We start from the raw sequence: 14,403 nt of genomic DNA on the forward strand, positions 1-14,403 counted from the left end.
GAAACCCACAATATTTGGACAAGCTTATAAGGCAGGGAAAACCATCAGAGTCATTCTTGCTTCATCAGAGTGTCTCTGATTTTGCCAATTTCTCTCCCACCGAGCACACCATGTTCATGAAAGAAAATGGCTGTAGGCACGAAAATGAGGTTCTATTTATGCATGAGTCCGACAGCTGTGTGTAACACCCTCTTTGATAAATAAATATATATATATATTTTTTTTCTTTTAAAAAGAAAACCTTTCCAGTCAAGGGAGATCAAAACCTTTCCAGAAATTGAAGTTAAAGCCCGGAATTGTTTATTAAATCTGAGAAAACTAGAACTCCGAGACAGGAAAATAGAAGGCTGAGTACAAATTCAGACAGTGGCAACATGCTGCTAAAATGCATTCTAAGAGGTGAATATATAATTAGGGCAAGAAGGTGTAAAGTAATTTTTAATTACACATGTGATATATGACTGTATTCTTTTTTTAAGAATTATTTTAAGTATTAAAATATTATAAGTAAAAATAAGATCACTCCCCCAAAGCACCAATCCCCTCTAAAATAGCCATTGTTTCCTCAGTGTTTTCAGTTTGGAATGTATCCTCTCAAATTGAAAAAAAATGTATACACACACATATTCATATACATACACGTGTGTGTGTACACATACACTTGTAGAAGTAAACAGTTTATGTGTATATGTTTTTTTTAATTTTATTTATTTATTTATGGCTGTGTTGGGTCTTCGTTTCTGTGCGAGGGCTTTCTCTAGTTGTGGCAAGCGGGGGCCGCTCTTCATCGCAGTGCGCAGGCCTCTCACTATTGCGGCCTCTCTTGTCGTGGAGCACAGGCTCCAGACGCGCAGGCTCAGTAATTGTGGCTCACAGGCCCAGCTGCCCCGCAGCATGTGGGATCTTCCCAGACGAGGGCTCGAACCCGTGTCCCCTGCATTGGCAGGCAGATTCTCAACCACTGCACCACCAGGGAAGCCCCCTGTATATGTGTTTTTATGCATGGGATCAATAAACAGTACATTTTCCATGCTAATACTTCACCAAACAATATCTTAAAATTTTAACCTTTGTGGCTATTTGTCCCATCCCATCACTGTACTAATGTCTCCTACTTGGTCAGATACCTTCAAACTGACTTAAGAAGAATACAGATCTTCTGAGTAGGAATGAGAAGAGAATTTTAAAAAAGGTTGTGTGTGTGTGTGTGTGTGTGTGTGTGTGTGTGTGTGTGTGTTTTCCACTTGAGCATCAAATGGGAAAACCCTAAGAGAAGCAAACCAAGCCCAGAATTTATGTATAACCATGGATGAGAGAGAAAAGAAGGAAAGAGAGATGACAGCTGGCTTCCCCAAAAGCCTTTCACAAAGCTACTGTCAAATAATTACATTGGGTTGACACTTCGAGGGTCTGACACAGAAGTCATTTCAATGTCTAGGAATGGCAAGTCATGTCCAGGAATGGCAACTTAAATGTCTACGAATGGCAACTGACACTTACACCTTCAATGTCAGGAACACATTAGGGCCTGGTGTGGACCCTGGCAAATGAGGATGTGTGCCCTAATAAAAAGGCTGCTGTTACCCAGCTGCAGCCAATTATCACTATGGCAACATGCAAGCTAGTTGTCAGATCTTCCCATTTTTAAAAAGAAGCAGGAAAAAATACTGGTATTTTAATATTATAATCTCTTGTTTTTTTCAAGGTTGACTATTTAAAACCCAAAGATTCAAAACAACAACTTCACCCAGACCGACCTTGGCTGGTCACACTGTAGGTAAACAGGACGTCAGTTTGCAACTCTCATCTAATTCCAAATGTATTTCTCTGCTGGCACAACCGATGTCTCAATGAAACACTCTTTGACAAATTAATGTGGAACACAGACAGTTCTTTTGAGGGCACTGGGTCTTTTCACAGGTAAAGAAATCCCTGGCAATTAGAGCTCTTTTCTTTCTTCCCTTTCTATCTTGAAGTTTCCAAAAAGGGATAGGACAACATCATCCACTGAAATGCCCTTTTTTGCACATCTTAGGTATTTATAGTTTTATCAGAAGAATTTCAGATTGTGTCACCTTGGAAATATATTGGCCACTACATTTCATATCCTCTGAGTGAAGGAAGATGCCCCCGATGCACCCAAGAGAGGAAACACAGAGTCGTGGTTACAAGGGAAGAAGAATTCTTGTGAGGGGACCTCGTGACAGGTGTCCGGACAAGGGCTCATTATGAGACATTGCTGAGGAAACAGGGAAGGGGGTTAAGGAAGGGGGCCTCTGTCTTCTCTGCTCCCCTTTGCAAGGACAGCAATAGCACAGTCGTGGTTTAAGACATGGAGCATTTAACCACTGACCATTTTCACCGAAATCCATCTGGAGGTTTAAAACTGAACACAGCAACTAGAGGTTATACATGCAAAAACAATCATTCCCCTATAAAAGTGAAGTTTGTTTCTTAACTATTGGGGTTGGGGAACAGAAACTACTTTAGAGAGATGAACAGTTTTTAAGAACTGACTGTCAAGGTGAAAATATTAATGACACATGCCCTGTATAAAAAGTCACTGGCTGCCTACTAAACAAACGTGTTCTTTTTAAAATTCAAGATGTGCGGGGCCCCAGATGCATGACATTTATGAAGAGGCTCATCCTACCTTGAAGATGAAATCAGCCATCAGAGGTCCTGGAATCTTAAAGGCTTGCCTCTCGGAGCCCCTCTGAAATTCAACTGTTGTATTTTCTACAACAAAAGCTCCAGGGCTGTTAAAGCTGTGCTCTCCTTTGCTTCCTTGCAGTGTTTTTGATTCAATGACTAAAATTTAAAAATAAAGTTTCAGTGAGAGAATATCTTAAAAGCATTTTATTCCAAAAGATATTTTACTACAAGTAATAGCATCTGATATCAACACAATATCAATACATCCACTCAGTTTACAAACATTGATTCAAATAGGTAGAATAAATATATAAGCTTCTTAGTTATCTATAAAAAGAAGCAAACAAGAGTGCTAGGTCCAGTTAGGTCTACTCAACTCTTTGGAGTCATTTCTATAATAAGGGGAAGAAGAAAACATCTCTTTCTTTATATTTTTTCATGATGTAGCTATTACTTAAAATAAAGCGATGTTACTCATTTTCTCACCCATTCAGATAGTAAGCCTAGACTTTTATTTAGACAAAACCACAATAAACTCTAAATTTGCTTAAATTTTTTTTAAATTTTGAAATAATTGTAGATTCACAGGAAGTTGCAAGAACAGTAAAGAGGTCGTGTGTACCTTTCATCCAGTTTTACCCAATGGAATGGTTACATCTTACCCAACTATAATACAATATCAAAACCAAGAAATAGACATTGGTACAATGTGTGCATAGAGTCCTATGCCATTTTGTCACACGTGACCACAACCAAAATACAGAACTATTCCATCACCACAAAGATCTCTCTCATGTGTCACCTCTTTATTCACATTAGCTTGTAAAGGAACAGTAGTGCTTTTAGATCTCTTACAGAACAATGCCGACGGTTTAACCAAAATACCACTTCTACCTTATTTCAGTGATTTCTTTCTTTCCCTTCTCTTTTTTTTTCTTTCATTTTGTAAATGTCACCATTCTTAGTGGACCTGGTCCACCTGCATTTCTGGCTCCAGATCTATTCCTAACTCACTGCCTTGGGTTTTCATTGCCTTATTTCTAAAACGAGGAGTCAGAGCAGACAATCTCCAAGGTCCTCTGCTCCTCAGAAACCTACGCTTGACTCACTGGTATTCAATGGTTCTTTAACCATCTCGAACAAAGGACACAACAGAACCAGAACTCCATTCCGTCTCAAACTTAAAAAGCTGATAAAAACACAACAAAATGATCTGGCTTTTATGAGACTGCAGTCCACATGTGCTGTGCTTTGGTGGTGTTCCTTTGCTGATTTCTCTCTGCCACCGGAGCAGCTGCAGGAATTCAACCGCCCTGGGCAGATTGCATAACAGGCATTAGGAGACATCCCTGATTATCCCTGACAGGCAGGCTGGGAACTTTTCTGGGAAAATTCAAAGGCTGGACATGAGCTCCTTGATCTGCAGGAGTCATTAGCAGTCAAAGAATAATGCTGGGTACTCTCAGGCACACAAAACCCCTACCACTTTGGCCCTGATCTCCATGACCGCAGTAGATTTTTGGAAAGTGTGAGATTAAATTCATTTCCTAGTTCCAATGAAGATATAAAACAGAGTTAGAAAGTGAACTGTCAGTAAAAATGAGATGGGAAACTGGAGATAGTAAGAGGGATCCACCCTGGATGAATCAGCCCTCTAAAAGTAAAGGAGGAAAAATCATAAGCATTCAGGTAATATCAAAACACAAAATGAAGCTGGACAAGTTCCATCCACGCAAAGAAGAAGGCATGCAAAACACTGCTTCTAGACCGAGACTTAGCCTGAAGTGACTTGATTAAATTCAAATAGAGTGCAATGGATTCGATGGCTGTGATTGTTTTACCACTGTGCTAACCTTCTGGATCAAAGCTCTCCAAGTTTCATCTGGCTGCAGAGTTATGGCAGGGGGTGTCAGAATCTGGAAATGCGATCTGGGGGGAAGGGAAGACCAGTGTGACATCCATCTTTTAAACCTGTTAGCTTGGTTTTGATGTTTTGTTTTTTGACGTTGAGTCTATTCTATTACTTCAAAGGTGTCCAAGATCTTTAGTGGCAAGGATGTGAGAACACAGGAGCAAAACCAGTTTTCAAGTGCATGTGAATTACCCAAACCACTCTTCTCCAATTCTCATAAAATATCTTTATATCAATTATTTCAAAAGGCTTCCCACTCTCTGGGTCACAAACCCTGGCTGCATACATAGGAGGTCAAAAGCAGGTGCTCTGACCTCAACTGTGTAACTTGAGTCAGAAGTGGGTGGTCAATAAAGACAAGGGAAGTGATTTGATGAAGCCACCTTTTTATGGTTTATGGATGCAAACGATTCTGATAGTTTGGATTAACAAAGCCCCTGTGATGAATTCACAGTGAAGTGGAGGTCAGTGTTGCTCTTTAAAAGTTGTCATTTTTATCGGTGGTAAACTGGCTTCTCCTTAGCGCCTGTGCCTCTTAAATTGGCAGAAAAGGAGTTTTTGAAAATCAACAATTCAGATGATGTGTTGACTTATGGATACGTTTTTAAAGTTTTTATTAGTGTTTAGCACCCCATGTGTGTACTGCAGCCCTGTGTCGTAATGTGCAATTCACAGCTCATGAGAGCTGCACACACAGCCCTTCAATTCTCTGAGCTTCCACAGACCCTCTGCAGTTTCTATAGCAAGACAGACAGTGCTGGGTGGAGACCCCAAGAAATCTATAAACAGCCCCACCACTGTGAAAGGCAGAGGGTAAGAGCCTCCTTTCCTGCTACCCACTGCTGCCTTTTTTCTCCTCTTCAGGCTTAAAATGATGGAGGTGGCAAAGAGCCAAGGAAGAGATGATCTGTATCCTCAAAGAGATAAAAGAGAAACATCGTATGATATTGTTTATATGCAGAATCTAAAAAATAAATGATACAAACAAGCTTTGGCATTTATTAGCTGGCTCAACAAAGAAATATATTGGAAATCCCCTCATCTTTGTTGCTTAATCTGAAAAATGAAGTTAGCGTTGTTGTGAGAATAAATAAAATCACATACAAAAAAAAATAGGATCAGAAATCAAGACCCTCTTAAATCCCCAAACCTTCACAACTCAAGTCTACCATGGTACCTTTAAATATTTTGATCCACACTTGTTATTTTTAAAAGAAATGACTAGAAAAATGGTGAACGCTGCTAACTGCTTCTAGTTGAAGGGCTTTCCCTGAGAAGTATCCGTCCAGGCTTCTTTCAAAAGAGACAGGGTCATGCTAATCATCCCAAGAGGTCTCCTTAAATTCTAAGAAGGCCACAAAAGTATTGTTAGGTAAACATGTAATGAGCATTTAGCACAGCTGACTTGGTTATAAATACATCAAACTTATGCTTCAAGTTGTATATTATAGTGTATGCATACTTTATTCAGTATTCATTTCCTTTGATTAGTCATTATGTTCAGGGTTCATGTTTATATTAATACATCTCTACATATGGTCGTCAGACCGCACTTAGAGGACCAAAAAAATCCCAATTCTTACAATTGATAAAGGAGGTTTTCAGTTTATGGCATCTTGGCTTCTCGAGTTTATTGCTAGTCAAAACACATTTAATGCTTAAGTTTTGCTACAATAAAATCTCTTTTGCAGGAACCCTCTTATTGTTTCCATTTTTGAAATTTTAGGGAAATCTGGAGCTGTGTGTTTGATATAATGCTGAAGCCAAGCTTGCAAAAGGACTAGAAATTCAGTATTTAAACACCTCTAGGCGATATGCAAGATGGACATTCTGTAATTAAATTCCATTCCACAGCAAAGAGACTAACAGTATGCTACTGGGTGTTCTCAGTTCTTAACGATGCAGCCTTTTGGAGGGTGGCAGTTAATATGGATCTTAAAAAGAACGATTTATTACTGCAAAGTGAGCTTAATTTCAGGAATATATCTTCGAATAAAAAATTAAGAAAACACTTGTGTAAATCAAGAAAATAAAGCCGCTTCTATATTTAGGTGTTCAGAAATGGTAACTAAATCCTTTGTAAATAAAGCCAGTTCATTCTATTCACTGGCAGAGAAGGGTAACTTTCAGAAACACTTCTAGAGCCAATTTTGAGATTGTTCAGAAGGAGATATATTCCAAGCAACAGATCTGTCACCTTTGGAGAAAAGGGAATATATTTGAGCTCTGTTCTTGGAACCATGCCAGTCTTGAGTATAAAGTTATGTTTAATATGCCAGAACATATATGTATGTAAATGAATATTCTACCTCAAAGTATTCATCTTTACCTAACCTGTTTACTGTGTACTTATTCTGTTTTTAGAGCTTATAAAACTCTTTTTAGGGCTGAATGTTAAAGAATTGTCTGTAGTATCACGAGAAAATCAGGCCCAGTCACTGCAATTTTTTTTATTTTTTAAAACATCTTTTTGATATGCCATAAAATTCACCCATTTAAAATGTAGTTTCATGGCTTCAGCATAGTCACAGAATTGGGAAACCATAACCACAATCTAAGTTTAGAACATTTTTGCCACCCCCCAAAGAAACCCCATATCCGTTAACAACCCCAGACCTGCCACCAACCCAACTCACCCCAGCCCTAGGCAACCACCAATCTACTTTCTGTCTCCTTAGATTTGCTTTACTCTGGACACTTTATATAAAGACAATCATAAAATATGTGGCCTTTTGTGACCGGCTTCTTTCACTTAGCATAATGTTTTCAAGGATCATGTCTATTGTAGCATGTGTCAGTACTTCATTCTTTATTAGAGACAAATAATATTCCACATATGCCCATTTTATTTATCCATTCATCAGTTAACGGACATCTGGGCTGTTTTCATGTTATGGCTATTATGAATTATGCTGCTATGAATGTTCAACACTTCACAGTTTTGAATCCAGGATGCTACTTTACAATGTGATCACTCAAATGATTCACAAAATTTGGATCTAAATGATTTTCACCTGTTCTCAAACATCAAGTTTGCATTTACAAGGATAAAGATTCACTCTCATCAAGAGCTGTGGGCCTTAAGCCATTTTAAAAAGAAGCCTAACAAATGTTTTGATGCTTCATTGTAGAGAAAGCCTTGAGTGAACTGACCATTATATGGCTATAAACATTTCAATATTTTAGTTAAATACATCAGTCACATTCTTCTAGTCATAATTCATATAATAAAGTAAGGGTTGAAAAAGACTTTCCAGTAATTGTTCACCCTCATTGCCCTAAAGATATTCTCTTGCTTCCCTAATTTAGGTCATAATTTACTAAAGAATTTCTTTCTTTTTCCAAGATTTTAATCTATACCCTTGGTGACCTTAAACATTTTGATATAAACTTTTCTCAAAGGACATTTCTGGTTAGACTATCGGTACTACAGCCAAAATATACAAACACATATAACACACATGGACAAACACATTTAAAAGCTACCAAAAATGCTTGTGTCCCTGAGAAATTTTTACGATTTGAAAATCTAAGAATGGTGGCTCAGAAAAAAAATGGCAAAATATGTCACATTTTAATCCGGTAGACCTTGATTTGTGTGGCTTTAAAAGTTACAAATAGTGTTTCGTACTTTTTACAGAAAGATAGAGCTGAACACAGTAAGCTTCTTCAAGGCCAGGGGCTCAGTCTTGGCAAAAACTCATTTTCCGGGGAAAAAGACTAAGAAAGTCCTGCCTATGGCCACAGGAAACCTTGGGAGAGAAGCAGACAAACTTTGGTATTTCTAGTTCCTTTGGGTCCTAAGAGACCAGAAAAGCTAAGACAGAAAGATGCCATGTGACTTTGGCCAAAGAAACAATACAATTTCAATCCTCTATTGTTTCAGACTCTTACTATTCTGGGAAACCAGTGTTTACTTTCAGTGCCCCCTAGACCTGAGGTTGTGATACGCTGGCAACGGAGCGTGTACTTGTCAGCTATATTCACTGATACAGCTCTGTGTTTTAAATTTCGTTTTGTTATTTTTTACCCCAAACTGCTAAGATCGCCAGAAGACTCTAGACTCCTAGTTTACTCTCCACATAAAAAATAGTTTATTTCACATATAACTTGATTTCCTCTCCCATGAGGAGATTAATTTCCCACTAGGGCATGAGAACTAAAAAATTCAGGGTCATAGATCATTCCCTAGTGATACAGACTATTTCAGACTGGTAGAAGTTCATCTACTTACCTGTTAACACAAAGAAATATATAATTTTTTTGGCTAAATAATTTTTCAGGAAAGAAAAACATGTTAAGATTAAATTCTACTTACAGAGATGTGCAGGTCCTTTCACTGTAATTCTCACACTTCGACTTCCCAAAGGAACAGCAATTACATTTTCTTCCCCTAAGAAAGAACACAAGACAAATGTAATAAGACTTGTGCACTGAAGGGCCATCAAAATAAGCAACTCAAAACTGGGAGCGTCTGTAAAGTGTTCTTAACTAGATTTCATTTCCATCTTCAGTCAAGAAATCTTTGGAAAGCAGCTACTGTGTATAAGGCATATTAATACTAATCACATAATTTCATTTAAATACATTTTTTAAAAACATTAAAGAAAAGTTTAAATAAATGCACTGGTCTACTTGAGTGAGTCCACAAACTAGGGCCCTCAGGTCATACCCATTCATCTGAGGCTGCTTTTGCCCTACAAAGGCAGAGGTGAGTATTTGTAACAAAGACAATATGGCTCACAAAGCCTAATATATTTACTATCTGGTCCTGCACCAAAAAATTTCGATAATACCTGGCCTAGACAATTACCTAGTGGAAATCCTGGTCCCTGTAGACTTTTTTTTCATGCCGTTACACATTTTGAAATTAATTTTCATTGCCACATAATAATCTAAGGGCATATGAAATTCTATGCCCCAGTCCCCTATTTGATCATTAAGTGTATTATTAAATGATATTAGTACATTATCAACAATATGAATTACTGCAAGCAGATGTTGTGTTTTGTTTGTTTAACTTACAGAGAACAATTTGTTTTGAGAGCCTCTGGGGTGAAATTGTTGGATCAAAGGATGTCACTATGTTTGTTGACTTGTTCATAAGTTTTATTAAATAAAAATACCTATTTATTATTGAAAATTAGAAAATGCAAAAAAGCATACCAGACAAAATGAAACTATTTCCAGAGATCATCACTTCTAACACTTTGAGAAATATCCTTTCTGGATTTTCTGTTTGTTTTTAACATACATACATAAAAAAAAAGCAATGAACACTATTTAAATATCCACCATTTGGGGAGGGGTTAAATAAACAATGGTATATCCATACTAAGGAATACTCTACAACTGATAAAAGTAATGATAAGAAGCCACATTTTTTTTTAACATCTTTTTTGGAGTATAATTGCTTTACAACAGTGTGTTAGTTTCTCCTTTATAACAGAGTGAATCAGCTATACATATACATATATCCCCATATCTCCTCCCTCTAGCATCTCCCTCCCATCCTCCCTATCCCACCCCTCTAGGTGGTCGCAAAGCACCGAGCTGATCTCCCTGTGCTATGTGGCTGCTTCCCACTAGCTATCTATTTTATGTTTGGTACTGTATATATGTCCATGCCACCCTCTCACTTCATCCCAGCTTACCCTTCCCCCTCCCCATGTCCTCAAGTCCATTCTCTACATCTGCATCTTTATTCCTGTCTTGCCCCTAGGTTCTTCAGAACCATTTTTTTTTTTTTTGCTTCCATATATATGTGCTAGCATACAGTATTTGTTTTTCTCTTTCTGACTTACTTCACTCTGTGTGACAGACTCTAGGTCCATCCACCTCACTACAAATAACTCAATTTTGTTTCTTTTTATGGCTGAGTAATATTCCATTGTATATATGTGTCACATCTTCTTTATCCATTCATCTGTCGATGGACACTTAGGTTGCTTCCATGTCCTGGCTATTGTAAACAGAGCTGCAGTGAACATTGTGGTGCATGACTCTTTTTGAATTATGGTTTTCTCAGGGTGTATGCCTAGTAGTGGGATTGCTGGGTCATGTGGTAGTTCTATTTTTAGTTTTTTAAGGAACCTCAATACTGTTCTCCATAGTGGCTGTATCAATTTACATTCCTACCAACAGTGCAAGAGGGTTCCCTTTTCTCCAAACCCGCTCCAGCATTTATTGTTTGCAGATTTTTTTGATGATGGCCATTCTGACTGGTGGAAGCCACATTACTTGATATGGAAAGACTGCCAACATATATATTGATTAATGAAAAAAGCAAGTTAAAAAACAATTATATGGACAATGATTTCTTGAATATGACTTCAAAAGCATAGGCAACAAATGAAAAAAATAAATAAATTGGACTACATCAAAATTAAGCTTTTGCATATCAAAGGGTACTATCAATACAGTGAAAAGGCAACACATGGAATGGGAGAAAATATTTGTAAATCACATATCAGATATGTTCTGGTTAATATCCAGAACATATAAAGAATTCCTACAACTCAAAAACAATGACAACAAAAAGGAACCCAATTTAAAAATGGGCAAAGGACTTGAATAGACTTTTTTCCAAAGAGGATATACAAATGCCAATAAGTACACAAAAACATGCTCAACATCACTAATCATTAGGGAAATGCAAATCAAAACCACAAGGAGATACCACTTCACACTCATTAGGCTGGCCATTATTAAAAAAATAAGATAAAATAACAAGTGTTGGTCAGGATGTGAAGAAATTGGAACCCTTGTGAACAGCTGACGGAAATACAAAATAATGGTTCCACCACCATGGAAAACAGTTCCTCAAAATATTAAATATAAAAGTACAATATGATTCAGCAATTCCACCTCTGGGTATACCCAAAAGAACTGAAAGCAGGGAGTCAGACAGATATTTGTACACCCATATTCACAGCAGCTTTATTCACAACAGCCAAAGGTGGAAGCAACCCAAGCGTCCATCCACAGATGAGTGGAAATCTATCACGTGGTAAATATACACAAGGGAATATTATTCAGCCTTAAAAAGTAAGGCAATTCTGACACATGCTATGTAACATAGATGAACCACAAAGACATTATGCTAAGTGAAATAAGTCACAAAAGGATAAATACTGTATGATTCCATTTATATGACGTATGTCAAGTTCATAGAGACAGAAAGTAGAATGGTTTTTGCCAGGGGATGGGGTAAGACAGATTACCAAAACCTATCTCCAGAACTTTTTTCATTTTGCAAAACTGAAAGCCTGAGCCCACTAAACAATAAGTGTCAGCGGTGGCGGCAGCGACGGCGGCTCTGGAGGCCGCAGTCCCAGTCCTGGCTTCTGTCCCAGCCCCACCATGGTGACGCTCGCTGAGCTGCTGGTGCTCCGGGCCGCCCTCCTGGCCACGGCCTCGGGCTACTTCGTCAGCATCGATGCGCATGCCGAGGAGTGCTTCTTCGAGCGGGTCACCTCGGGCACCAAGATGGGCCTCATCTTCGAGGTGGCAGAGGGCGGCTTCCTGGACGTCGTGGAGATTACAGGGCCTGATAATAAAGGAATTTATAAAGGAGACCAGGAGTCCAGTGGGAAATACACATTTGCTGCTCACATGAATGAAACACATAAGTTTTGTTTTAGCAATAGGATGTCCACCATGACTCCAAAGATAGTGATGTTCACCACTGATATTGGGGAGGCCCCCAAACAACAAGACATGGAAAGAGAAGCTCACCAGAACAAGCTAGAAGAAATGATTAATGAGCTCGCAGTGGCGATGACAGCTGTAAAGCATGAACAGGAATACATGGAAGTTCGGGGGAGAACACACAGAGCAGTCAATGACAACACAAACAGCAGAGTGGTCCTTTGGCCCTTCTTTGAAGCTCTTGTTCTAGTTGCCATGACACTGGGACAGATCTACTATCTGAAGAGATTTTTTGAAGTCCGGAGGGTTGTTTAAAAAGCCTTTTGCTGATGATCCCAAACTCATAATTCACTGTTTACCAAACGTCTTGGTCATAATAATGTCATTAGTTTGTATGTTTTTATTTTCTAAACTGTACATTCACAGCTTCTGTTTCTTTGTGATTAACAGATATTGGGGGAAAACACTTCTTTAGGAAAGTTATAGTGAAATTTGACATGTGATTGGCATGATTTCATATTTGAATTCTTCCTCCATTATACAGGTCCTTCCAGAACTCAAACACTGTAAGTGGAATATAGGTGCATAGTCCTTATTATATCTTCTTTCCTTTTTTTTTTTTTTAATAAATTTATTTATTTTATTTAATTTATTTATTTTTTGGCTGTGTTGGGTCTTCGTTGCTGCACGTGGGCTTTCTCTAGTTGCGGTGAGCAGGGGCTACTCTTTGTTGTGGTGAGCAGGCTTGTCACTGCGATGGGTTCTCTCATTGCAGAGCACGGGCTCAAGCGCACGGGCTCAGTAGTTGTGGCATGAGGGCTCAGTAGTTGCGGCTCGTGGGCTCTAGAGCGCAGGCTCAGTAGTTGTGGCGCACGGGCTTAGTTGCTCCGTGGCATGTGGGATCTTCCCGGACCAGGGCTCGAACCCATGTCCCCTGCATTGGCAGGTGGATTCTTAACCTCTGCGCCACCAGGGAAGCCCTCCTTTTGTCTTCATAATAAAATGCAGTTTGTTCAACATAGTACTTTACTGATAGCACTTTACTAAAATGACTGCATTCTTGGGATCCCTTATCCTGCAGTTCAAGTCATTAAAGATTCATTTTGTTGAGTCCTTATGAGAAACAACAATCTGAACCTTGACATTTTCTGTCCAGCCTAATGGCAGAGCTCTGTGACTTAGAGGATGCTACCAGGTTGGTACTTTTATACTTTGTCTATGTTGTTTTTGCTTTAAAGATAAGACTTAAACCAACAACCTTTTTCCCCTTTAAAATTTTACTTTGAACCTTAGAACTCAATCACCTCCACTTAAAATTGTTGACACAAGCAGCTAATAACCATTTTTTGGTTTCTGCCTAACCTTGTAAGAAGTCTCTATTAAAGCCAATTCTCTGGGTGTCGCAGTGAACGGTGGTTCTTTTTCTTTCTATGCTGGCTCATCCACTTTCTATACTCTTGGCACGGAGGAGGTATGCATTCACATAATTGGAAAAATCTGGATTTCTGATGCCAAAGGGTTAAAAGCCTCTTGGATTTCTTTGCAGTGATACACAGCCACTATTTTATTTTTGATCAAGGCATTTTGGCCACTGTTTAATTAGCGTACTGAACATTACTGTCAGTACTAGGGTGTTTGTTTCTGTTTTTTTGGGTCTTTCTTTTTTGGCACATGTGAATTTTGTTTTGTATAAAACAAAATGACTTTCTCTTGGCTTCTGATGATGGGTTTAAAATTAAAGGAGCATCTAGTTTTGGTGTGGGGATGATCCAGGATTATGTTGTGACTGATGTATATTAGCTACTTGTACATTATTTTTGGATCTTTGCAAGGGGAAAACTACAAGTAATGAGTTTTATATAATTAATTTAAATTTGTTACAGGTTTTCATGTTCAGGATAAACAATTTTTCAACCTTGGGTGAAAATACTTGCAACAGTTTAAGGTGACTGTGTTTTACCTTAGGACAACTGTTGCATGCCAATTTGTGTGCATGTGTGTGTGAAAACACTTCAAAATTGAGTTAAAAGATGTAAATTTAAAATTGGTTGTCTATCTAATCTGCCCCAGGCCCAGTAAATAAACAATACTTAAAAAAAAAAAAGTCTCCATTCTCTTTCACCAAACCATTGACAGTGGTTACCTCTGAGGAAAGAAAAGAGTTCTAGGAGTGCGTGAAGGGAAAC

At 38.4% G+C, this 14,403-nt stretch overlaps 2 protein-coding genes across 8 annotated transcripts in view; one reads left to right on the top strand and one right to left on the bottom strand.

The window, feature by feature from the left end:
* ADAMTSL3 (ADAMTS like 3) overlaps positions 1-14,403 on the bottom strand; it is a 365,885-nt gene that overhangs the window by 175,892 nt on the left and 175,590 nt on the right. For all 7 annotated transcript variants that reach the window (XM_036842259.1, XM_036842264.1, XM_036842261.1 and 4 more), the window contains exons 8-9: positions 8,886-8,960; positions 2,654-2,811 (exon numbers count right to left, since the gene is read on the bottom strand). In XM_036842259.1, coding sequence (XP_036698154.1) covers positions 2,654-2,811; positions 8,886-8,960 — 233 coding nt within the window. The remainder of the gene's footprint in view (positions 1-2,653; positions 2,812-8,885; positions 8,961-14,403) is intronic.
* Positions 11,719-12,563, top strand: LOC118890029 (transmembrane emp24 domain-containing protein 2-like). The gene has a single exon (XM_036842266.1). It carries the CDS (start codon positions 11,930-11,932, stop codon positions 12,530-12,532), a length of 603 nt encoding a protein of 200 aa, XP_036698161.1. The 5' UTR covers positions 11,719-11,929; the 3' UTR covers positions 12,533-12,563.

This window comes from Balaenoptera musculus, chromosome 2 (genome assembly GCF_009873245.2).
Source record: "Balaenoptera musculus isolate JJ_BM4_2016_0621 chromosome 2, mBalMus1.pri.v3, whole genome shotgun sequence".
Taxonomy (NCBI): Eukaryota; Metazoa; Chordata; class Mammalia; order Artiodactyla; family Balaenopteridae; genus Balaenoptera; species Balaenoptera musculus.

Coding starts and splice junctions, on each gene's coding strand:
- LOC118890029 (XM_036842266.1), top strand. CDS start 11,930: ATGGTGACGCTCGCTGAGCTGCTGGTGCTCCGGGCCGCCCTCCTGGCC.